The 24,941-nt window shown below is 45.7% G+C and overlaps 1 protein-coding gene across 5 annotated transcripts in view; it reads right to left on the reverse strand.

Annotated features, from left to right (window-relative positions):
* myo3b (myosin IIIB) overlaps positions 1-24,941 on the reverse strand; it is a 198,974-nt gene that overhangs the window by 129,343 nt on the left and 44,690 nt on the right. For all 5 annotated transcript variants that reach the window (XM_077217020.1, XM_077217025.1, XM_077217021.1 and 2 more), the window contains 5 exons: positions 23,193-23,258; positions 11,994-12,152; positions 4,428-4,512; positions 537-653; positions 254-358 (listed from right to left, as the gene is read on the reverse strand). In XM_077217020.1, coding sequence (XP_077073135.1) covers positions 254-358; positions 537-653; positions 4,428-4,512; positions 11,994-12,152; positions 23,193-23,258 — 532 coding nt within the window. The remainder of the gene's footprint in view (positions 1-253; positions 359-536; positions 654-4,427; positions 4,513-11,993; positions 12,153-23,192; positions 23,259-24,941) is intronic.

The following is a 24,941-nucleotide window of genomic DNA, read 5'->3' on the forward strand; positions in this document are numbered from 1 at the left end:
CACAATTGCAACCTTTTTTCTCATAATTTTTTGTGAGAAATTACTTTTTATCTCAGAATGGTGAGATAAAAAGTCACAATTGCATGTTATACAGAATTGTGATATATAAACTGACAATTCTGACTTTATTTCTCAGATGTAAGCTTGCAATTATCTTTTAAAATGTTTTATTCTGTGGCGGATACAAGCTTCCTATAGTGAACCATGTACAGTATATGTGAGATATGTTTAATAAATGACAGTCCAGACACACCTGGTCTTTGGAGAGGGTGACCATGCTCTGATAGGCTGCATCAGCAGTGGCAAAGATGTGCGGGGGGTTAGTGGAGCGTTTCATCCCGTGATAGAGTTTTGAGAACTGAGAACAGACACATTTTCAGAAAGGAAACTACCTCTTAGTTCACTCTCTCCAAGAAAGCTTTGATTCAGAAAGCCAACTTAAAGTGGATGCCACATGAGTTACGCATTTGATCAAAAACGGTATGCATTAGACGTTAATTATGCCCTATTACACAGCCTGATGTTGCTCATCTCACCTGTGGAGAGTAGATGCTGAGGTTCTGGAAGGGGTTAAGGGCTATGAGGATATCACCAACATATGTGTACATCTGCAGATCCTGATACCGCTTCTGAAGATGTGTAATGATTGTTTCCTATAAAAGAGAGATGCTGGAGATGGAAATGTTTCTTTGTTGTTTATACTACCAGAGACTCACTAAATTCACATAATTTGAGCAGACAGTTTGTAATTGAATTTCAAATCAAATCAAATATGAATAGTTCTGAGTTTACCCTGGATTACCTGTTTGTTGGATTATTAAAGTGCTTGCATTTGGATTCACTCTCTGCTTTGTCCTTGCTGCGCCGTAACAGAACGACCGACCGGAAATATGAATCCAGCAGCACGGATCTCGCCTGATCTACACAGGCTAGACCGGGAGTTCGCTGGACAGATCGCGGCCTTGGCCCTGGAAAGCCTTGATCTGTTCCAGTACACCTGGGGGTTTGTTCCCCTCGCTGCCTCCTGCTCTCTGGGTGATGAGGCGATTAAGATGTGTTACCGGCTGGGGGCTAAGGAGGTCGACCCGAGGGAGCTCCCCGATCTCTCCAGTCTGGACTGGAGAGAGGCACTCTCCAGATGTCTGGAGAGCTTCCTCCCGTGGCACGCCACGTCATCACCTGTTCTTCACGTTCACCAAGACATGCCTGAGCTTCACCACGACATGCCTGAGCTTCACCACGACATGCCTGAGCTTCACCACGACATGCCTGAGCTTCACCACGACATGCCTGAGCTTCACCACGACATGCCTGAGCTTCACCACGACATGCCTGAGCTTCACGTCAGCCACGTCCGGCCAGAGCTTCACGTCAGCCACGTCCAGCCAGAGCTTCACGTCAGCCACTTCCAGCCAGAGCCTTCACCGCTGGTCCCGTCCAGCACAGAGCCTTCACCGCTGGTCCCGTCCAGCACAGGTCCTTCACCGCTGGTCCCGTCCAGCACAGGTCCTTCACCGCTGGTCCCGTCCAGCACAGATCCTTCACCGCTGGTCCCGTCCAGCACAGCGCCCTCACCGCTGGTCCCGTCCAGCACAGCGCCCTCACCGCTGGTCCCGTCCAGCACAGCGCCCTCACCGCTGGTCCCGTCCAGCACAGCACCCTCACCGCTGGTCCCGTCCAGCACAGCGCCCTCATCGCTGGTTCCGTCCAGCCCAGCGTCCTCTCGCTCTCGGAGACGGAAGAGGAAGAGGACTTCCCGCGTCCCGCAATGCCTGGAAGTCCTTCCTGTACTTCCTGTCAGCCCAGAGTCCTCGCCGCTGGTCCCGTCCGATCCAGAGACTGTTCAAGTCACGTCTGCCGATCCAGAGACTGTTCAAGTCACGTCTGCCGATCCAGAGACTGTTCAAGTCACGTCTGCCGATCCAGAGACTGTTCAAGTCACGTCTGCCGATCCAGAGACTGTTCAAGTCACGTCTGCCGATCCAGAGGCTGTTCAAGTCACGTCTGCCGATCCAGAGGCTGTTCAAGTCACGTCTGCCGATCCAGAGACTGTTCAAGTCACGTCTGCCGATCCAGAGGCTGTTCAAGTCACGTCTGCCGATCCAGAGGCTGTTCAAGTCACGTCTGCCGATCCAGAGGCTGTTCAAGTCACGTCTGCCGATCCACAGGCTGTTCAAGTCACGTCTGCCGATCCAGAGGCTGTTCAAGTCACGTATGCCGATCCAGAGACTGTTCAAGTCACGTCTGCCGATTCAGAGACTGTTCAAGTCACGCCTGAACCTGATCGCTCTATGTTTGTTTCTGTGTTTACGTCTGTCCTTGTGTCTGTTTCTGTTCTGGTGTCTGTTCCAGAACCGGAGCCAGTGTCTGTTCCCGAGCCATTCTGTGTGTTGTCTGTTCCCGAGCCAGTGTGTGTGTTGTCTGTTCCCGAGCCCCGAGCCAGTGTGTGTGTGGTCTGTTCCCGAGCCCGAGTGTGTGTTGTCTGTTCCCGAGCCAGAGCCAGTGTTTGTTTTGTCTGTTCCCGAGCCAGAGCCAGTGTTTGTGTTGTCTGTTCCCGAGCCAGAGCCAGTGTGTGTGTGTGGTCTGTTCCCGAGCCCGAGTGTGTGTTGTCTGTTCCCGAGCCCAAGCCAGTGTGTGTGTTGTCTGTTCCCGAGCCAGAGCCAGTGTTTGTGTTGTTTGTTCCCGAGCCAGTGTGTGTGTTGTCTGTTCCTGTTCCTGTTCCCGAGCCAGTGTGTGTGTTGTCTGTTCCTGTTCCTGTTCCTGAGCCCGAGCCAGTGTGTGTGTTGTCTGTTCCTGAGCCCGAGCCAGTGTGTCTGTTGTCTGTTCCTGAGCCTGAGCCAGTGTGTGTGTTGTCTGTTCCCGAGCCAGTGTGTGTGGTCTGTTCCCGAGCCAGTGTGTGTGTTGTCTGTTCCCGAGCCAGAGCCAGTGTGTGTGTTGTCTGTAACCGAGCCAGAGCCAGTGTGTGTGTTGTCTGTTCCTGAGCCAGAGCCAGTGTGTGTGTTGTCTGTTCCTGAGCCAGAGCCAGTGTGTGTGTTGTCTGTTCCCGAGCCAGAGCCAGTGTGTGTGTTGTCTGTTCCTGAGCCAGAGCCAGTGTGTGTGTTGTCTGTTCCTGAGCCAGAGCCAGTGTGTGTGTTGTCTGTGCCCGAGCCCGAGCCAGTGTGTGTGTCTGCTGTTCCTGAGCCGGTGTCTGCTGTTCCTGAGCCGGTGTCTGCTGTTCCTGAGCCGGTGTCTGCTGTTCCTGCGCCTGAGTCACCGCCCTGGCCGCCCGAGGGGTCTTCACCGCCCTGGCCGTCCGATGGGTCGTCTTCACCGCCATGGCCACCCGAAGGGTCTTCACCGCCCTGGCCACCCGAAGGGTCTTCACCGCCCTGGCCGCCCGAGGTGTCTTCACCGCCCTGGCCGCCCGATGGGTCGTCTGCTTCGCCCTGGCCGCCCGATGGGTCGTCTGCTTCGCCCTGGCCGCTCGATGGGTCGTCTGCTTCGCCCTGGCCGCTCGATGGGTCGTCTGCTTCGCCCTGGCCGCCCGATGGGTCGTCTGCTTCGCCCTGGCCGCTCGATGGGTCGTCTGCTTCGCCCTGGCCGCTCGATGGGTCGTCTGCTTCGCCCTGGCCGCCCGATGGGTCGTCTGCTTCGCCCTGGCCGCCCGATGGGTCGTCTGCTTCGCCCTGGCCGCCCGATGGGTCGTCTGCTTCGCCCTGGCCACCTGAACTCCCTGCTCCACCCTGGTCGCCTGCACATCCTGCTCCATCCTGGCCTTCCGTCCTGCTGCAGTCTCCAGGTCCTCTTCCGCTCCATGGGCCTGGCCCTCCATCCCACCCCCGGGTCCACCTCTGCTCCACCTCCCTCCTGGACTGTTCATGAGGGGCATCTGGAATCCGCTCCTTAAGTGGGGGGCTATGTCACGATTCCTGCCTTATGTTTTCCTTGTCTTGTCTGGACTTTTGTTTATTCCTGTTCTGTGCTATGTTTTGCAGTCCTTTGTAGTTTTTCTTGTTTATTAGTCTCTCCAGGTGTTTCTAATTAGCCCCGCCCCCTTGTTATCTTGTTTAGCTTGTTTGCCTGTGTATTTAAACCCTTGTGCTTCAGTTGTTGTTTGTCGGTCGTTGTTTAATGTTGCTTGTAGTCTGAGTTCTGAGTACCTTGTTCCTAGTTCTGAGTTTACCCTGGATTACCTGTTTGTTGGATTATTGAAGTGCTTGCATTTGGATTCACTCTCTGCTTTGTCCTTGCTGTGCCGTAACAATCAGGCATTTTTAATCTTATTTGAAATAACATGCACTGATCATGCTCAATCAGTCCAGGAACTGTAAATAAGATTTCGATACATTTTGATTTCATGTTGACTCTAGATCTAAAAGTGAAAATTTGTCTGTAGGATTAAGAAAGCGAAAGCCTTTGCTTAAATTCCAGCCAGATCTTCTAAATACCTCCTCTAAAACCTCCAGGTTCACCAGATCATCATCAGGACAGATCTCAATGATCAGGGTTTTCCGTGTGTTGATCCGCTCATGCCTATAACAGACAATACAGCAATGTTACAGCCTCAATAAATATTAAATACAACAAAGATCTAGTCAAACATAAACAATTATTATTATTTTTTATTTTATTTTACAGAAATGCAAAACTCAGTGCCCGGATTCTAAGTTGTTGTGAGAGGTTGCCAGGGTGTCGCTATGCAATTTCTAGGGTGTTCTGTTGGGTTGTGGTGTTCAAGGTCAGGGGTGTCCAATCCTGCACCTGGGTCCTGTCCTGCAGAGTTCAGCTCCAACATTAATAAATACACCTGGACCAGCTAATCAAGCTCTTACTAGGCAATATAAGAAACATTTAGGCCGGTGTTGAGACAAACTGGAGCGAAACTCTGCAGGACTTGAAACCTTAAATGTACACTATCATTCAAAAGTTTGACATTTGTATTATCTTTAAATGTGTACTAAAAACAGGAATTTTGTGAAATACTCTTACAATTTAAAGGGGATCTATTATGCTTGTTTTGACAAGATGTAATACCGGTCGCAGGTGTCTTATACTATGTTGTTTGTAAGTGGAAGAAAAAACATGCTGTTTTCATGCATGTATCTTTAAATGCAAATGATCTGCTGCGCCCCGCCCCCTCATCCAGAAGAGGCGGAGCCTCTACAGCTCGTGCCTCAGATACTCTGCTAACTAACAAAACAACTGTTAGGTTTTGATTATCATCTCTATCGCAGTCACACTCAAGTGACATTGCAGTTCTTCATCATCATGAAAGATAATATTTGCATGTGTTTTAAACCCATATCAGTCTAAACTTTTGATACAAGATTTTCTGAGTGCACACATCTGAATCACATGCACAGAAAGCTGCCTGTCAGTCAGTATTAAACTAAGCTCTCTTTCATGTATTATTGCGCTTAAACTGTCAAATACACACAAGGTTATGTCAAAAACACACAAAGTTCACATAAACACAGTCGGTTATTTTCGTGAACTTAAACAGCAGGGAAAGAAATCACGTGTAAATTAGATTTGTGTATTAAAGAGAAAGCAGGGTAATCTACAATACCTACTGCTGTATATGCTGTTAATATGAACCAAACAACAAAAAGACTGAAAATCACTCACTGCTCTTGATTGAATAACTTAAGTAGCTTTAATAAGAATACATTTCTTACTTGAATGCTGCTGTTAAATGCTCTGGCGAGGAGATAAATATGTCAGACTGTGTATAGAGCTCACTAAAGGGGAGGAGCTATGCTAATAAGATAGATTCCGCAAACACCAGTAAATTGACGAGAGCAAATCTTAGTAAATCACCTTGCATGATTCATTTAAATCTCAGAAATTTTGCATCTGAAACGGAAACTCCTAGTTCCCTTTCGTTGTCACTCCGAGTTACGTCGGATGACGACGAATGGGGTTTCGCTTAGAACACCTATCGACTTCGAGTATTACAAAACGAGCCAATGGCAAAGAAATGCCATGGGTCTGTGGAATTTGCATAGCGTATCTCCGCCTTACCTCGTGGGTATAAAACGAGGACGCCCGCAACAGGCAGATATGTTTGTTGTCGCTTCAGAGCCAAGAGTATTTCTTCACTCCACAGTCATCTCTGACTTCGCTCTACGAGACGAGCTTCTCTCTCCGGTGTTGGTGTGACGGCGATCTGCAGCGAGCTCACAGTGCCTGCTGATCTGTGCAGTGATCTGTGTCTCCCTGTGTGCTTCAACATCGTGGAGTTTTTTTCTCCTTTCTCAGGGACGGTCCCGATCTTTGGAACCTCCACGTGTGGCTCCTGGATGGGACGAGGTAGGTTTGAGTACCCTACCACCACCGGTGGTGGCTACCATCACTTCCGCTAGAGCTTCGTCCACGAGACATCTCTATGCGTTGAAGTGGAACCTCTTTGTCAACTGGTGCCCTTCTCACCGAGAAGACCCCCGGAGATGTTCGATCAGTGTCGTGCTTTCCTTCCTAAAAGATGGGTTGGAGCGAAGGCTGTCTCCCTCCACCCTAAAATTCTGTCTCGCCGCCATTGGCGCACAGAATGACTTTGTTGAAGGTAAGTCGTTGGGGAGGCACGACCTGATCGTCAGGTTCCTGAGAGGAGCGAGGAGACTAAATCCTCCTCGCCCTCCTCTCGTTCCCTCTTGGGACCTCTCAGTGGTTCTAACTGCCCTGCAGAGTGCTCCCTTTGAGCCTCTACAATCAGTTGAGCTTAAGTTCAGTCAATGAAGACAGCGCTCCTGGTTGCACTGGCCTCCATCAAGAGGGTAGGGGACCTGCACGCATTCTCCGTTGACGAAGCGTGCCTGGAGTTCGGGCCGGCTTACTCCCACGTGATCCTGAGACCCCGGCCTGGATACGTGCCCAAGGTTCCTACCACTCCCTTCCGGGACCAGGTGGTGAACCTGCAAGCGCTGCCCCTGGAGGAGGCAGACCCAGCCTTGGCACTGCTCTGTCCATTACGCGCTCTCCGCGCCTATGTAGACAGAACGCAGTGTTTCAGGACCTCAGACCAGCTCTTTGTCTGTCATGATGGGAAGCTGAAGGGAAAGGCTCTCTCAGAGCAAAGGTTGTCACTGGATAGTGGACGCCATTGCTTTGGCATACCAGCAGCAAGGTCGAACGTGCCCCCTTGGTGTGACTGCCCACTCCACCCGGAGTGTGGCATCCTCTTGGGCTCTAGCGCATGGCGCCTCGCTAACAGACATCTGCAGAGCTGCAGGCTGGGCGACACCTAACACATTCGCCAGATTCTATAATCTCCGAGTGGAGCCAGTGTCCTCTCGTGTACTCGCTTCAACCAGCTAGAACCGGACCCGCTCAGGTGTCTTCGCTTGCTCGCCATTCCACTCCACGGACTGGATACGTGCGATATTCTCCTCAGGTTAGCTTCCCCGAAAGCCCTGAGCTCCTCCAGCACTCCTGACGTCGGCGCCAGTGTCTATTGCCTGCGCGTCGGCTAGGTGCCTCCCGTGTGCATGGTCCCTCCTCTGAGCGACCCCCACATGTGTATTTCCACTGTAAGCCTCTTTGAGCATGTGTCTTTCCCTTGGCAAGCCACCTTGCCACCCCTGGGGTTGAAATATTCCACCTGCGCCTGGACACCCCAGTGTTCTCCATATGTCTCCTTCGGGTCTTATGTGTATTCTCTAAGTCCGCCCCTCTGGGTTGGCAGTAATTGCATATTTCCCCTAAACTTTGGGATATGCTCCCCAGTGTACCTTGGTATTCCTGTGCTAAATAGGAGTCCTTCGTCCGTGCCAGTCTCACGACAGGGATCTCAGATTTACGCAGGGCACTGGAAGACAGCTGAGAAGGTGGCGTGATTGGTAACCCCATTCGTCGTCATCCGACGTAACTCGGAGTGACAACGAAAGGGAACGTCTCGGTTACGTATGTAACCCTCGTTCCCTGAGTAGGGAACGGAGACGTTACGTCTTCCTGCCACTTTCCGCTGTACCGCGGGGATCGCCTCAGCTCAGTCTTGGCTCCTCAGCGAAGAAACATATCTGCCTGTTGCCGGCGTCCTCCTTTTATACCCACGAGGTAAGGCGGTATACGCTATGCAAATTCCGCAGACCCATGGCATTTCTTTGCCATTGGCTCGTTTTGTAATACTCGAAGTCGATAGGTGTTCTAAGCGAAACCCCATTCATCGTCATCCGACGTAACGTCTCCGTTCCCTACTCAGGGAACGAGGGTTACATACGTAACCGAGACGTTTTTTTATGGCAAAAAGGGGTTTGTGAGATCGGATGTATTTTTTACTACAATAGGGTGGTTGTGTATACACACTGCGGACATATTATTATTTTCAAAAACAATATATAAGTGAATTTTGCATAATAGGTCCCCTAAAATAATTGTTTTCTATTGCTTTCTATATTTTAAAATTAAATTTTAGTCCTGTGATCTAAAGCTAATCTAAAAAAATTACACTAACGGCCTTTTGAATGGTAGTGTAAGTCTATGGGAAGTTTTGCCCATTTTATCATCCGCCTGGTTAAAAAATTGAAGTCTGATCAAATGTAATGGCACATCGTTGAGGTATCATTCACGTTCACAGCACAAATGGTGTAAAACTAGTTAGTTACATGAAACGTTAATACTTAGGGACAGATTTACTAACAGCTTGCGCCAGCACAAACCCTTTTTTGCCATTAAAAAAACAAGTTATTAAAAATTAGCACTGAAAAGGCGTGCACACATTTATTTTTGCGGCTGACCTTTTTGCATATGCGTTTGTAGGAGTTTCCCTTTCAGATGCAATTTTTTTGAGATTTTTAAGGTGATTTACTAAGGTTTGCTCTTGTCAATTTACTGGTATTTGCGGCATTATTTAACAGCCCCCCCAAAAAGCGGGTCTTAAACGTTAATTTGCCCTGTTTACTAAATCTGTCCCTTAGCGTTAGAGGTTTGTTACAATCCCTAAGCCTTAATATTAGGAACAGTAGTTGTGATGCTTGCCTTAGCAAACACCAAAAAAACTAAAAATGTCTGCAGTATCTGGGTCTTGGGGGTCAATTCTCTGGGGTTTAAAGGCTATTACAGCGTGTCATGAATGCACTTCATCAGGGTTTGACCCTCTATTGTATTTCTGACCTTTAGATCATGTGGAAGCAGCTGCTCTTTTCACAGCTCTTAAAACCCATCGGGCCCCGGGGACATGACAGCGTACAGACACAATACGCTGCGCTTTATGTGTGCGAGAAACACACAGAGACAGACTGAGTGTGTGTGGTGCTGTTTCTGTGTGTATCAGTGTTCCCTCGCTCTGTAATCACTTCACTGATATTTGCCATCAGTGACTAAACAGAGAGAGCACAGCCAAGCTCATAATCCCATTACGTCTCTCTCACTGTCACTATCAGGCTACCAGATTATACGTGGCCTGGGGAACGAGGGGCTACAATCTGGCAACCCAGTGACTGTTTATTCACTATCAATCACAGAGCCAACAGTTCCAACCCCTTACTTTCTCAAGACAAGTGTATAGACACTCCAGAACAAGAGTCCTGTGAAAATCCTCTTCAGCGAATTGAGTGCATCAGGGTTAGATTAATTCAGGACTGTGAGTCCTCGTCTAACCCTGAATCAGAGAGATAGTTAAAGGGTTAAGAGTACTAATGTAACACTCTAGTAGAAGGATTCAGATTTATCTTTGTCCAATAAATCTCCCAAGCAACAAAAACCCAACATAACCCCAAATGCATAATTGAACTGAAAAAAATGAAACGACAGTGTCATTTATTTAAAGTGCATTTTATACCGGCCTTATATAAAATCGTGGTTTCCGGTTTAAAGCTGTTTTGTACAGTTAGTCTAAAAACGAATAACACTCATCATAGAAAAACGTTTAAAGAAACAGTTGATGTGCAGCTAGCTTTTTTCACAACATAAGAGAAATTATGATGCATATTTTAAAAAGACATCACAATAAATGTTGTTATTTCAAAGTTAAGTGAACTTAAATGAATAAAAATTAATAAAATTAATAAACTAAATTAATAAAATATTGTTTGTTTTATAAGTGAAAATTCTACTTAGTTTTAAGTAGTTTTAGTTTTTGTTTATGGTGAAACTAAGTAGTAAAAAGCAAAAAAAAAAATATTATATTATATTATATTATATTATATTATATTATATTATATTATATTATATTATAATATATTATATTATTGAGCACCATTAATTACAATTTTGGCACATGTCTATTAGAAAATATATTGATTAAGTATAGTAAATGCTCTTTATAATATTTTTACTTCGTATGAATTTTTTTGTCTTTGGGCAAAGGAAGATTTTTGATTATTATTAAATCCAAATTTAAAGTCTGAACCAAACCTAAAAAATAAAATGTAATTTTAGAAAACCAATATTTGTCTGTAACAAATTAGAGTGTCAAAATTTAAGTTGGTCCAAGTTGTCTTTTTTCTGAGCGTACAAAAGTTTTGTGTGTAATTAATACTTTTATTTAGCAAGGATGCATTCAGTTGATCAAAAGTGACAGTAAAGACAGTTAGGCCTGGTTTCATAGACAAGGCTTAGATTAAGCCAGGATTAGGCCTTCGTTCAATTAGGACATTTAGCTTTTATTAATGTGCCTTAGAAAAAAACATTACTGGTGCGCATCTTAAGATAAAACAATGGCACTGACATATTATAATTTTTTTTTTCAGTTGAAACAGCTCAAACATTCATTTTAGTCTGGGACTAGGATTAAGACTTGTCTGTGAAACTGGGGATAATCTTACAAAATATTTATATTTCAAATAAATACTATTCTTTTGAAAAAATTTATCACGGTTTCCACAAAAATATGAAGCAGCGCAACTGTTTTCTACATTGATAATAGTAAAAAAAAAAACGTTTATTGAGCATCAAATCATCATTAGACTGATTTCTGAAGGATCATGTGACACTGAACACTGGAGTGATGATGCTGAAAATTCATCTTTGATCAGACACATAAATTATATTTTAAAACAGATTCAAATAGAAAACAATTCATTTAAATTATAATATATCACAATATTACTGTGTTTACTGTATTTTTGATCAAATAAATGCTGCCTTGGTGTACATGATATAGATATTTTATATTTCCTTCAAAAACATTAACTTTTGAACGGTTGCAATGCAATTATTTTTTTGTTTTGGCAAAGCAAATAAACAACAAATATAGGCCTCATCTATAATCATGCTGTTTTTCTTCTGAAAGCTTTTGAATACAGTACACAAAATCATTCTACACCGTTAAATACTTATATTTGATATTCAGCAATGGACACTAATAAACTAATCTAAAGGCGAATGTGAGCTAATACAACTCAACCACTAAGACTACTATAGGCATGGCTGTCATTTAAATTCACAATTTTGTAGGCCTACACTCCCCTCGACAAGATCTGCAGGTTTTGAGGTGTCTAAATGAGTATTTTGGATGAGAAGCCAGTGGAAACGCTTTACCTGTATCATTTACAACAGCATCAGAGATATCTGTTTGACTTAATAGAAGCTGTCAACGTGATGCTGAATCTAATGCTCCGGCTCTCAGGTTAAACCTGAGGAGTTTCATCCCTCCACAGATAACACTGCCATCTGCTGGGAAGAGGAAACCCTCAACACGCAGGTGATAGAGGACACGGTGATATAAACAACTCTGATTCGTATATTTCTAGACTGTCACAACTGCAAGTCTCACTGTCTCATATTCACACATGATAAATCCACTAGGACAACACTGCATCTACAGAAGACAGTGATGAATGCAAGACAAGCTCCTCACAATGATCTTTGCTCTGACCCTGAGAGGAATCAAAAACACCTCAAACCATTTCAAAATGACAATCTGTGACAGGCAGGCTATTATAAAACCCGTGGTGATGTTTAACGCTCTGCCTTTTTTTTAAATGTGCCGCAATATGTTTCTCCGTAGCTCATGAACATGTCGATCTGGTTTCAGAGACGAGCTGAGGTCACCTAACACAGCGTGGTTCGTGTACCTGGTGGTCCTGGTCCTGCTGCCCGCGTCTTGTTGCTCACGGATGAGGACTGACAGCTGATTCCTGAGAGACGTGTCTTTCCCATGAGCCTGTTTAATGAACGGATGCTCCAGAAGATGCATCACTGATGGACGCGTCTCAAAATCTTTGATCAAACACCTGCAGATACAGAATGAGAGGAGACATAATATGTGAAAAGAGAAAAGACTAACAGAAAGAAAGAGAGCAGAGGAACAAGCAAACATAGAGCGTCCCATACAAATGAACATGAAAAATGAGTAATACAGGATAAAAAGATCCTGTAAAATCCTCCAGGAAGGTAAGGCATGTCACCTGTACATCTTCATACAGCTCCAGTCTCTGATACGCCTCACAGAAAGCTCTCTGAGGTCTGAACATCTGACCGGTCTCGCTCTCTCATCACCATAGTGTTCAGTGCAAACATTCTTATCATGTGTGATGTGTCTTCAGGCTGGTCTCTGTTGTTCTGGACTGCACACTGGCCTGTCAACCATGGCTTATGGCATGATTATTTGATTTCTTATGATCTTTCGAACAGGATTTATTTCATTTGTAGCTGTACTTTGTGAAAAAAGTGTTCTTAATTGTATTGAATGTGCACTTATAGTGTAAATCAAATATTAAAAGCATATTTTTCAAAAACTGTAGCCTACTTGTAAATAATATGATATTAAATTAAAGGCCACTTTCATAAGTGTACATGACTTTTAAGACTTTTATTAAAATTAATACAAGTTAAACACTTGTCATTTATTCCAAGTGTTTTGGGGTATATGATAGGGTTTGGTGAAAAACAAACAGAAATGTTATGTTTTATTTAACAAAAATCCTGAGGTCATGAGACTCTATTAGATCCCCAGTTCACTCCGACTTGACCAGAGAAACACAAAGTTGTGAGAAATCAAGATAAAACTTTACATGTTAATTTAGCTGAATTTCGTTTTGCAAAATGTCTATTCCCATATTCTTCTAAAAGAATGCCTTTCTCCTTATCTGTCCAGTTTGGATTTCTTTTCTTGCTTTCCAGTGTCAGTGTAAATCTCAGTGTCCTGCTTTACTCAGACTGAAACTGCTGCTGGGCTGAGACCAGCTCTTGTAGATTGGGTCCAGGGGTCTGTCATTAGCACACGGCATGAGCGATGCTCTGATAGCAGAGGAGAAGACATTCAGCTGCACAATTACACACGCATTCATAACAGTGTGCGGTTATACACACAGGCAGACAACAAACAGCTGGCACCTTGAGATAACACAATGTGCACTTACTGTAGCACCACACACACACACACACACACATACACACTGACAGTAGTTGCAAAGTTACTCAACAGAATGTTCAAAAGGGACCATCAAAATAAAGTGTTACCAAAAAGTCTGTTTCAGAGTTTGAGATAAGGTTCCTCTGAACCCCTCCTCCTCCCCCAGCTCCACCTGTCTAGATCTGCAACAGGATTTATGTATGTCTATTCATGCAGCAGCATATCTTACATGCTCACAGCAGCATGTTTGTGTATCTACTGGCAGTAGCAAGTCCATACAGGGTGCATAGCAGATCTAGTCCTCCAATATCAAACACGTTAACATTAGCTATGTTTCCATCCAAAGTTGCTCATTTAACCTATGCGCAAAATTGGAATATTGCATAAAAAATTGCAAATAAACCACCCTTTCCATACCATGTGTTCAAGAGTAGAAAATCACAACTTTCTGTTAAATTTGTAAACCTTCTGTAAATTGTGAAATATCTGTAATAAAAATGGAAGTTGCTGGAAGAAACTGTGGCTTTTTTCTCCTACATCATAAATGACTTGCATCTCAGAGCACACGGACGAAACACATTTAGATGCCTGGTGTTCGAGAACGCAATCATGTGAGACGCTACTGTCATTTTGATGACATACTTTAGCTCAGGCATTCAAGAATGATCAAACCAACATTTGAGAGGCTCTGCAATGATCCCGGGTTAGTACAATTATCCAATCACATCCACTGTTGAGGAAAAGTCACGTGCGTTTTTATTAATCACATCCACTGTTGAGGAAAAGTCACGTGAGTTTTTATTAATCACATCCACTGTTGTGGAAAAGTCACGTGAGTTTTTATTAATCACATCCACTGTTGAGGAAAAGTCATGTGAGTTTTTATTAATCACATCAACTGTTGAGGAAAATTCACGTTAGCTTTTATTAATCACATCTACTGTTGAGGAAAAGTCACGTGATTTTTATTAATCACATCCACTGTTGAGGAAAAGTCACCTGAGTTTTTATTAATCACATCAACTGTTGAGGAAAAGTCACGTTAGTTTTTATTAATCACATCTACTGTTTAGGAAAAGTCACGTGAGTTTTTATTGCTGCACATTGAGGGATTTCTTATGTGTTTCAAACGTAGTTCATGTGCATGTCGATTTATCGGGTAAAATTCGGTCTTTTATGCACAATTATATAATTTATGCACATCTTGGTGTTTCCATCCAGCATTTTTTTATGAGATATCCCAAAATGCGCATAAAAATGGGCGGATGGAAACGTACTCGGTTACCTAACATAACCTCGGTTCTCTCTAGAAGAGGGAACGAGTATTGCGTAAGTATAGCTTAAGCTATGGGAAAGATTAATCTTTTCGAGATATTGAAGCCAAAAAATTATCCTTAATTTTTTTATCCATTGTCAACGCAGTGCAGCAGCTAGCAGACCTAGAGGAGGATGTCTAGCGTGCTCATAGGCTGCCCTGCGGGAACTGCAGCAGCCTATCACTGAACCCGACGTGACGTCACATCCAATGAAGGCGCTTTGCGAAGCGAAGAACGCTCGTGGCACAAGCATAGCAGGTTACGCAATACTCGTTCCCTCTTCTAGAGAGAACCGAGGTTACGTTAGGTAACCGAGTACATTCTCTTACGAGAGGTTCTCTCGTATTGCGGAAGTATAGCTTACGCTACGGGAACCCCTCGTCAACGCCGTGCGCGCTAGCATCCACTTATGAGTCCCAGAATTTTGGGGATCCCAGATCAGCGGGAATTAGCGCATGTATATATAAGCGCACGTATATAAGCACTCACAGGGAATACAGAGCGGCGACGCCGGTCAATGTATAGGCATATAGCACATAACCTGATACAGTGCAGCTCAACCAGAAGAGCTAGTCATATGAGAGTAGTTTGCGCATGATAGTATCTGGGCAGAACTGACCTCTCACTAAACTGACAGTAGTTTCGCCTGTAGGGCGGGAACTTCCAGATTATAGAATCTGACAAAGGTGGAAGGGGAAGCCCATGCCGCCGCCACACATATGTCATGAATGGAAATTCCACTGGACCATGCCCAAGAAGAGGCCACGCCTCTGGTGGAATGAGCCCTGACGCCCTGGGGGCATTGCAGACCTTTTGCTGTATAGGCAGCTGCAATCACGTCTATTATCCATCTGGATAGACTCTGTTTCGAGGCGGCAAGACTCTTGGTGCGCCCACCAATGAAACAAAAAGCTGAAAGCTGAAACCTGAAAGGGGCGGAGCGCATAATGTAAGCTCTCAGCGCCCTGACCGGGCAGAGGAGTATAACATCACTCTCACTATCGGACGCTGGCAGAGCCGATAGCGAAATGACCTGTGCTCTGAACGGAGTGCCAATCACTTTAGGAACATAGCCATGTCTAGGTTTGAGGATGACTTTTGAGTCATTCGGGCCAAACTCAAGACACGCGGCGCTAACAGACAGTGCGTGTAAGTCCCCCACACGTTTGACTGACGACAGAGCGATCAGAAAAACGGTTTAAGTGATAAGTACTTTAGATCCGCAGAGTCTAAAGGTTCAAAGGGGTATGCCTTCAGGGCCTCGAGGACCAAAGAAAGATCCCACATGGGAACTGAAGGGGGGGCGCGGAGGAATCATCCTTCTGGCTCCTCTGAGGAGGCGGATGATGAGCTCGTTCCTGCCTATTGACTGGCCGTGCGTTGATTCTGAGAATGCTGCGACGGCTGCCACATAGACTTTGAGCGTGGAAGGGGACCTTCCCTTTTCCAACAGCTCTTGAAGGAAACTGAGCAACCGCGAAACCCCACACTCCCGTGGGTCCAGATTTTTGTCAGGGCACCATTTAGAGAACACAGACCATTTGAACGCATAGAGCCTTCTGGTAGAAGGAGTTCTAGACTGCGTGATAGTGTTCATTACTGCGTCTGGCAGGGCAACGGGTAACCGTTGGTCAACCATACGTGCAGAGACCAGCGCTCTGGATGGGGATGCCAGATCGAGCCGCGAGCTTGCGAGAGGAGATATGCTCTCACCGGAATAGGCCACGGGGCTGTATGTGACAGCCACGTCGGCTCCGGGAACCAAGTCTGGTTCTCCCAACGCGGGGCTATGAGGAGCACTGATTGGCGCGTTTCCCTGATTCTCTTGATTACCTGTGGTAACAGAGAGACCGGAGGGAATGCATATAGTGGCCGGCTGGGCCAGGTTTGGGCCAGCGCGTCCTGGTTATTTGAAAAGAACTTTGGGCAGTGAGTGTTGTCTTGTGACGTAAATAGGTCGACTTCCGCTTTGCCAAAAAGGCGCCATAGCAACTGGACTGTTTGGGGGTGCAGGGACCATTCCCCAGGGGGAACATTGTCCCTGGACAGTCTGTCTGGGCCGTCGTTCAGGTGGCCTGGCACGTGCGCAGCTCTCAGTGAGCGCAGATGGTGCTGAGACCAAACGAGGAGGCGTTCTGCCAGATTGCAGAGGTTTCTGGATCTGACACCGCCCTGACGGTTCACATAGGACACTACAGACATGTTGTCCGAGCGGACTAGAACATGGTGGTCCCGTATTAATTGGAGGAAACGCTTCAGCGCATTCTCGACCGCTATCATTTCCAGACAGTTTATATGGAGGAGTTTTTCCCGGTCTGACCATAGGCCAGAGACTGGTCTGCCTTCGAAGAGCGCGCCCCAACCCGAGTTGGACGCATCTTTCGAGATGACCTTCCGGTATGAGACAGTCCCCATACTCACTCCCCACTGGTACCAGTCGGCTGCTAACCGGGGCTGCAGAGCTGTAAGGCAGCTCTGAGTCACTCTGATCGGGGCGCAGCCTGACTTCCAGGCTTGGTGAGACACACGAGCGGCCAGCCAGCGTTGTAGTGGGCGCATGCATAGCAAACCCAGCTGAAGTACCACAGAGGCTGAAGCCATGTAGCCCAGCATCCTCTGGAATGTCTTCAGAGGTGCGGTGCTGTTCTTCTGGAAAGACGCGGCCAGTGTTGACAAGCTGGCCGTCATAACCACGGAGTCCAGTTCTATTCCTAAAAAGGAAATTGACTGACTGGGCACTAATGAGCTCTTGGTCCAGTTGACCGTGAGACCCAGGCTTTCCAGGTGACTGAGGAGCACAGCTCTGTGAGGCAGTATTTCTGTCTCTGATTGTGCTAGAACCAGCCAATCGTCCAGATAGTTCAGAATTCGCATGCCCTGGTTTCTCAAGGGGGCGAGTGCCCCCTCCATGCACTTCGTGAATGTACAGGGTGCTAAGGACAGACCGAACGGCAGGACAGTGTATTGATAAACCTGACCGTCGAAGGCGAATCTCAAGAATGGCCTGTGACGGGGTATTATCTGAATCTGAAAATAGGCATCCTTTAGATCGAGAGATATAAACCAGTCTCCTGGGCGAACGTGCGCGAGGAGTCGTCTGGTTGTAATCATTTTGAAAGGTCTTCTCATAATAGCTTTGTTCAAATGTCTCAGATCTAGTATGGGTCTGAGGCCCCCGTCCTTCTTGGGCACGAGAAAATAACGGCTGTAAAAGCCTGACTCGCTCAGAGAAGGCGGTACCAGTTCTATGGCCCTTTTGCACAGCAGCTTTTCTATTTCTGAACGAAGTAGATGTGCTACTTCTGCATTCACTGTCGTCGCGGTCCGTGTTCGAAAGCGAGGGGGACGGCGAGCGAACATTAACGCATAGCCCTGCTTTATTGTGCTTAGCACCCATTCTGATACCTCTGGAATCACTTCCCATGCTTTTATATGTGCAGCTAGGGACAGAATGGCCTCCAGGTTCTGATCGCAGATATATAGCGTCCCGATCGCTTTGAATGGGGAGCGCTTTATTATCACTTTGTGATGCGGGAGAGGCGCCATGGGCGGCTTGTATGTTAGTAAGCGTGGGCGCTCGTGAGCGGGCACGGGACTTACATTCATAACTTGACCGATATGAGGCTGCACTTTGTGACGCGCATTTAACGCCGTGGGCGAAGTGCATGTAGTAAGCGTGAGCGCTTGCAAGCGGGCACGAGACTTACGTTCATATTCTGACTCATATAAGGCTGCACTTCGCGGTGCGCGCGCGGCGCTGTGTGCGAAGTGCTTGTTGTAGCTTGATTGATATGAGTCTGCACTTTGTGATGCGCGTGACTTGGCCGTGTAATAGAGCGAGCAGATAGTAGATGTGGGCACGGACACGTGGGCAATCGAGTGGCATTTGCCAGCTTTATGAGAGTGGGCTCTCTGGGTGACACGGGAAATGCCGTGTTTGTGTGTAGGGGTGAGCACTGTGGCGTGGGCACTTTTTCTACACTTAAAACACCACCGGCGTGAGCCGGATAACCAGACATTATGCTCTTTCTGAGATTTCTCTGGTTCATCGTAAAAACGGTGGTTGTGTGCAGGCGAGCGAGTTGTGTTACCGACTCGTTGGCTGCTAAATGACTCACTGCAGTAGCCTGAGTTTTAAGGACCGTGTGATAGAGCGCCGGAAATACGGCAGCTCGCTGAGGAGAGCCGCAGCTGCGAGAGTCGGGAACGAACACGGGTCTCTGGCGCGAAGCTGTGGGTTTCGCCACTGAGCCACAGGGGGGAAATGACATCAGCTTCAGTTAGCGCGAGCAGATAAAGAGAGGGTCATCACTGTTTCTGTGTGTCGGCGTTTGTTTGCAGGCGTGCGTGTTATATAACAGGCTCATACTGCAATTTTGACATTACCAACCGCTCGAATTAAGAGGAGCTGAGAAATGTTTGAGAAATGGGGGATAGTCTGGCCTCGGCGGGACTAAAACACACTCTTTCCTCATTTCGCCGGTGACGCATGCGCACGAGGCATGCGGGAGGGCGTGTTCGCTTTCTGTACGTCGGAAAACTGACCGCAATCTCAGAGAAGAGAGCTGCATAAAATGTTTATACGCTGCGAGAGCCGGGATCGAACACGGGTCTCTGGCGCGAAAGCTATGGAAAGAGCGCCGGAAATACGGCAGCTCGCTGAGGAGAGCCGCAGCTGCGAGAGCCGGGAACGAACACGGGTCTCTGGCGCGAAGCTGTGGCTTTCGCCACTGAGCCACACCTGGGAAAAGACATCAGCTTCAGTTAGAGCGAGCAGATAAAGAGAGCGTCATCACAGTTTCTGTGTGTCGGCGTTTGTTTGCAGGCTAGCGTGTTATATAACAGGCTCATGCTGCAATATTGACATTACCAGCCGCTCGAATTAAGAGGAGCTGAGAAATGTTTGAGAAATGGGGGATAGTCCGGCCTCGGCGGGACTAACACACTCTTATCTCATTTTGCCGGTGCCGCATGAGGGATGGGGTAGCTTTCTTGTAACGTAAAGAAAGCTAGCCGCGGTTAGAACAGCTGTCAGTGGCGCATCCTCATCCATATCAAGCGCCTCGTCCCCTGAGGCGGCGGCAGCGCGGGCGGGAGCCGGCGGCTGCGCGTCCGGGAGGGCGGGCGGAGAAGGAGAGATAGACGCTCGAGGGAGAGTCCGGCGAGCGCGTTGCGGTGGCCACCGGCTCCAGCGGTCTTTGAGAACAGCGCTTCTTTGCGCGGTCCTGCAAAGGGTGGAGTGACAGCTTGAGGGTTGAACACTTCGAGCCGAGCCCGCAGGGTCGACATCGGAAGTGCGTCGCTGAGCTCACAAACCCCCGAGAGGGCAAGAGCTGCGTGTTCCTGGCCCAGGCAGAGAGCGCAGATCACATGGTGGTCTCCGTCGCTGAGCGGGGCTCTGCACGAGCCGCAGGAAGAGCGAGGCATCTTGAAAAAGACACTTGCTGCTCTTTTAGACAGTAAGTTTTGCAAGAAAGGATATGTTGCCGGATAGCGTAGCCCGACGGATGGCTGAAGGTGGTGAAGACGGCCGGCTTCTTCAGGCGCTGTCCTAAGCTGGTTTGTCGCTTTCTCGACGGCGGCGGCTTCTCTCTAGATCCAGTGATGCAAGAGCTTCGCTGAAGAGATGAAAAATCAGAGAATCAGCCTACGAACCCTGCTTATATACGCTAAGCCACGCCCATATTGGCGGGCTTTGACGCTGTGAAGGCGCTTCGGACGTGACGTCACGTTGGGTTCAGTGATAGGCTGCTGCAGTTCCCGCAGGGCAGCCTATGAGCACGCTAGACAGCCTGCTCTAGGTCTGCTAGCTGCTGCACTGCGTAGACAATTGATACAAAAATTAAGGATAATTTTTTGGCTTCAATATCTCGAAAAGATGAATCTTTCCCGTAGCGTAAGCTATACTTACGCAATACGAGAGAACCTCTCCTAAGAGAACATAACTTTTGTCATATGAATTAGCATGTTGAAACTATTCAGAGAGTTGTGATAATTGAACTGTCGATCACAACTAATTACATTAAATTAAAATATAGTTTATTACAGTATATTTTTTATTACAGCAAACATAACATTTCAGGGTTACACTTTATTTTAAGGCTTCATTGGTGTAATTATACTTTTAAGAACTGAGTAATATTAATTAACAACATGTACTTCCTATAGTATACTAAAGTAATATACTATACTATGATATAAACCATGCGGTTCCCATTCCCAAAGTTTTTATCCTCGATGCCCCCCTCCTTACATAAAAAATAACCTGAGGAAATATAGAGACTGTCAGGAAAACATTTTAAACTTCCACAGGTATACTACAGTAATGAATACAGTATATACATTATACCTGTGAAAGGCCTTCAAAACCTTTCAAAACGGATGTTCCCCTGGGATAACCTGCGGTTAAGTGCCTGGCTCAAGGGCACACTGGTGATAGTTAATGGTTCAACCATTGTGGTCCCAGAAAGAACATCCAACCTTGAGTTTTAACCACAACACCAAACCTTCCATTTGTGTGGCAAATTGTACACATAGAGTAGACACTCATGAGCACTTAAAGAGCAGTCAGGATAAAATCCCACTAGCACACAGATACATGCACAAACACACTTTATGAATATGACTCCGTCTGTGCTTTTAATTCATCAGGAGCGGCCAGCAGACCCGGCCGCCACACTGACAAATGAACAACTAACACAAATAAATGAGTCAATTAGCATTCACAGCCATCCTGCTGTGCACACAGCATCCCTCTCTCTGATGTTTTCATTCTCAATAATGAAATAATAATCATTGCTCTTATACGCACAGAGCTGGGCCTCTTTTATTTACAGTCTCTCTGACAGGAATTAGACCGTATATCTGAGCAGCGCTTGTGGGAAGTTCTCACTGCATGTTTTGCTCATACAGAAATAGCCAGCATTTGCTTTGTCAAATGAAATTACGGCTGAGCCTAGAGACAGAATAGAGGTAAAGCACCACAAAATGTATTTAGAATATCAGAATGTCATTGCATTAGATATCAAAAATATCAAGAGTCATTTGATAATGCTAATTTGATCATATAAAGATAATACTAAAACAAAACATTTTACACAAAAAAGCTGTCAGTATCACTCCGATCACATCTAGTCTTTCTGTGCTTTTTGTGTCAGATCTTGGTTTGGTTGTTCGTTTGGTCTTGCATGTTGTCCTCCTCCTGTTCAATCTGTTGTGGCTCCTCCTCCTCGTTTGCTCATTCATCTTCTTGTTTCGCTGATTATTTGTCACCTCCTGCCCTTTATATTCCCTTTGTTGATCTTGTTCTGGTTTGTTATGCGTGTATTCTCCTGTCTCTTGCTCTGTCAGTTGACTAGCACTATTTTCTGGTAGCTCTAGCACTAAATCTGCATTGTACCTTTTATTCAAACAGTTCACATAAATGTAACCGTTCATTAAAGTAAACAATTGAAAATGGGGGAAAATCTTATTGTCAAATTTTGTTGTCTAATACACACTGGCCACAATTAACGGCACCCTTTTATTCTTTTGCCAAGATAAGTGCTCTTGAGTCTTCTTCTATAATGCCTGATGAGTTTAGAGAACATCTGACAAGAGATCAGAAATCATTCCTCTATACAGTTCAGATTCACAGATCCATGTTGATACACTCTCCTCTTCAGTTTTCTACAGGATTCAGGTCAGGGGACTAAGATAGTCGTGGAGGAAGCTTAATGTTGTGCTCAGTGACTTATTTTTGTGTTGATTTTGATGTTTGTTTTGGATCATTGATGAAAGATCTAACCACGGCCCATTATAAGATTTCTAGCAGAGACTGTCATATTTAGATTTGTATCTGTTGGTATTTTAAATGGCATCTGACATAATAGGTCAGTGATTTGGGTCTTAAAGTGACAGCAGCCTAAAATACCTGCTGCCAAATTGTGAGATAACATTAAAAACATCTATATGGCAGTATTCCCCCATGGTATCGATGTCTGAATTGTGGCCAGTGAAAATGCTGAGTGGCTAGTAACTTTGGAAAACAACTAGCCACAGTGACTGGTGCGCAAAAAAGTTAATTTCAAGCCCTGTATATTGTTTTGAAACCCTGGCAAACACAAATCTAGTGTTTCCTAATTTTTTCAAATAATATTTCACTTATTTGCACACTTGAATTATCAATAACCTTAATTGATATTTTAAGTATACTGAAGTTACATTTTTGATATAGTACAATTTTATTTTTATTTTTTAGGCAGATAAATACATATTAAATGTCTGCACTTATCTTTCTTGGTGCTGACTAATGACTAGTCTGACAACTGCTGGCTAGAATAAATAATAAAACTGGTTCATCAATCAGTACTTTTTACATTTAATACTTAAAAATCAAGTACTTTTGTACTTTTATTAAAAAAAAGATTGAAAATGAGTCCTTATACCTTTACTGGATAAATATTTAATTAGGGTATCTGTACTTTTACTCAAGTACTGGATTTGTGTACTTTGTCCACCACTGTTTGACCAAGGAAACAATAAAACCCAATACTAGTGAGAAAACACATCAGAGTGAGAGATTCCTCTGTACAGGGACAGAATGATAAAGCTGTTGTACTCACTGAGCAATGAAGTGGCTAAAACTCCTGCACCAGTGCTCAGGGTGGCGTAGGGTAGGCGATGGGTTCCTGCAGATAAAACACACAAAGGCACAACGGGCTTGAGTGAGATAGGAGCAAACGTACTGGACTGACCTCCTTTAGTGATGGTAAATAAATTACAAATCTAAAGGGACAACTGTGTTTGTTCAGAACAAATGCCTGTTCGCATTCATCTCCTTACAGAAAGAAAACACAAACACAACATTCAGGTAAAACCCTGTGCCAAAGAACAGCTATTCAAAACAGATTCTCTTGTGTAAAAGGCTAGAAATCAAATACTTTTACCTCTCTACAGTCCTGCACTAAAATCAATATGTTCTTTCAACTTTTCTTTATGCCGTCACTATCCAAAAATCTCCCAGAACTTTCAAACAATAATTGCAGATTTCAGGTTATAAATGCAGCATATTGTTGCTATGTGTTATTATTCTGACAATGTTTGGTTTAGCACTGGAGGCAGTGTTATTTTAGTATCATTGATATACTATTGGTTGTTTTTTTTAATATCTGGAATAGGATTTTAATTTAATATTTTCTGTTTTCTTTTTAATTTTAGCTCGTTTTAATAATCATGTTGTTTTTATTGGTTAATTTTTTTAACATGCCTATGTTTTTATTAAGTTTTAGTTCCCTTTCAAGGGAACTCGAGCTGCGTCAAAATGTGGGAACGCCCCTGCGTTGTGCGTCATGAAGCACGTATGGAATCAGTCTAATTGAGAGACGGAACGTCATAGGCGGGTGACGTCATCGACCAGGAAACTATAAAGCACCCCCAAAACACAAGCGCGACAGCTTCTATGCCTTCAGTAAGCGCTATATGTGGATCTGTCTCAAGTGTTTTTGTCTGTCACTAAGCAGGAGTTTCACTTTTTCAAAAAACTATATATATATATATATGATGTTATATTGAGAGACAATGGCGAGCGAACAACAATTTAAGAAGTGTGTTCCTCCCTGCTCGCGCTATTTAACGGGCGGGGATACACACAGCTTATGTGTTGTTTGTTTGGGAGTGCAGCATGCCCAGTCAGCTCTCGAGGGGGCTGATTGTGAGCATTGCGAGCGTTTGCCTCTTAGAACGCTCCGCTCCCGCCGATCACTCTTTGAGGAGAGTGGTTCGGTTCGCGTTCCCCGCGGATCGGGTCCCGCTTATGCCGAGGCTGAGCGGCGACGTCATTCGTGGGGATCGCAGATGGATCTAACAGCGGGGCTTGAGACGGGCTCTGCCCTATCTCAGCCCTTACCTGTTAGATCCAGTGCCTCAGTCTCGGGTTCGGAAGCACGCTCTGCGGTTTCTTCCCCCCGAACTGAGGCCCCAGTACTGCAACTATCCAGTTCTGAGGATCTGGATGTTGTTAGTCTGGATGCGGGAGATGTCGATGATTCGCCATCTCGCTCTCCCGAAAGTGAGGAGCTTATGGAGGTGCTCACTCGTGCTGTTTCTAAGTTAAGCATCGAGTGGCCAGCTGTTAGGCAGGAGTCTAGAGAAAAATCTAAATTAGATGAAAGATTTTTGCCTTCCCATTCTCAACCTCCACGCCGGTGCTTGCCCTTCTTCCCTGATCTCCACACAGAGGTTTCGAGATCGTGGAAAAAGCCGGTCTCTTATCGTGTTTTTAGCCCTCAAACGTCCACTTATTCAAACATTGTGGGGGCAAAATCTCATGGTTATGGGGCGATGCCCAAAGCAGAAGAGGCGCTTGCTAGTCA

This window comes from Siphateles boraxobius, unplaced genomic scaffold (assembly GCF_051911475.1).
Source record: "Siphateles boraxobius isolate OS27281-9 unplaced genomic scaffold, OSU_SipBor_1 7, whole genome shotgun sequence".
Classification (NCBI taxonomy): Eukaryota; Metazoa; Chordata; class Actinopteri; order Cypriniformes; family Leuciscidae; genus Siphateles; species Siphateles boraxobius.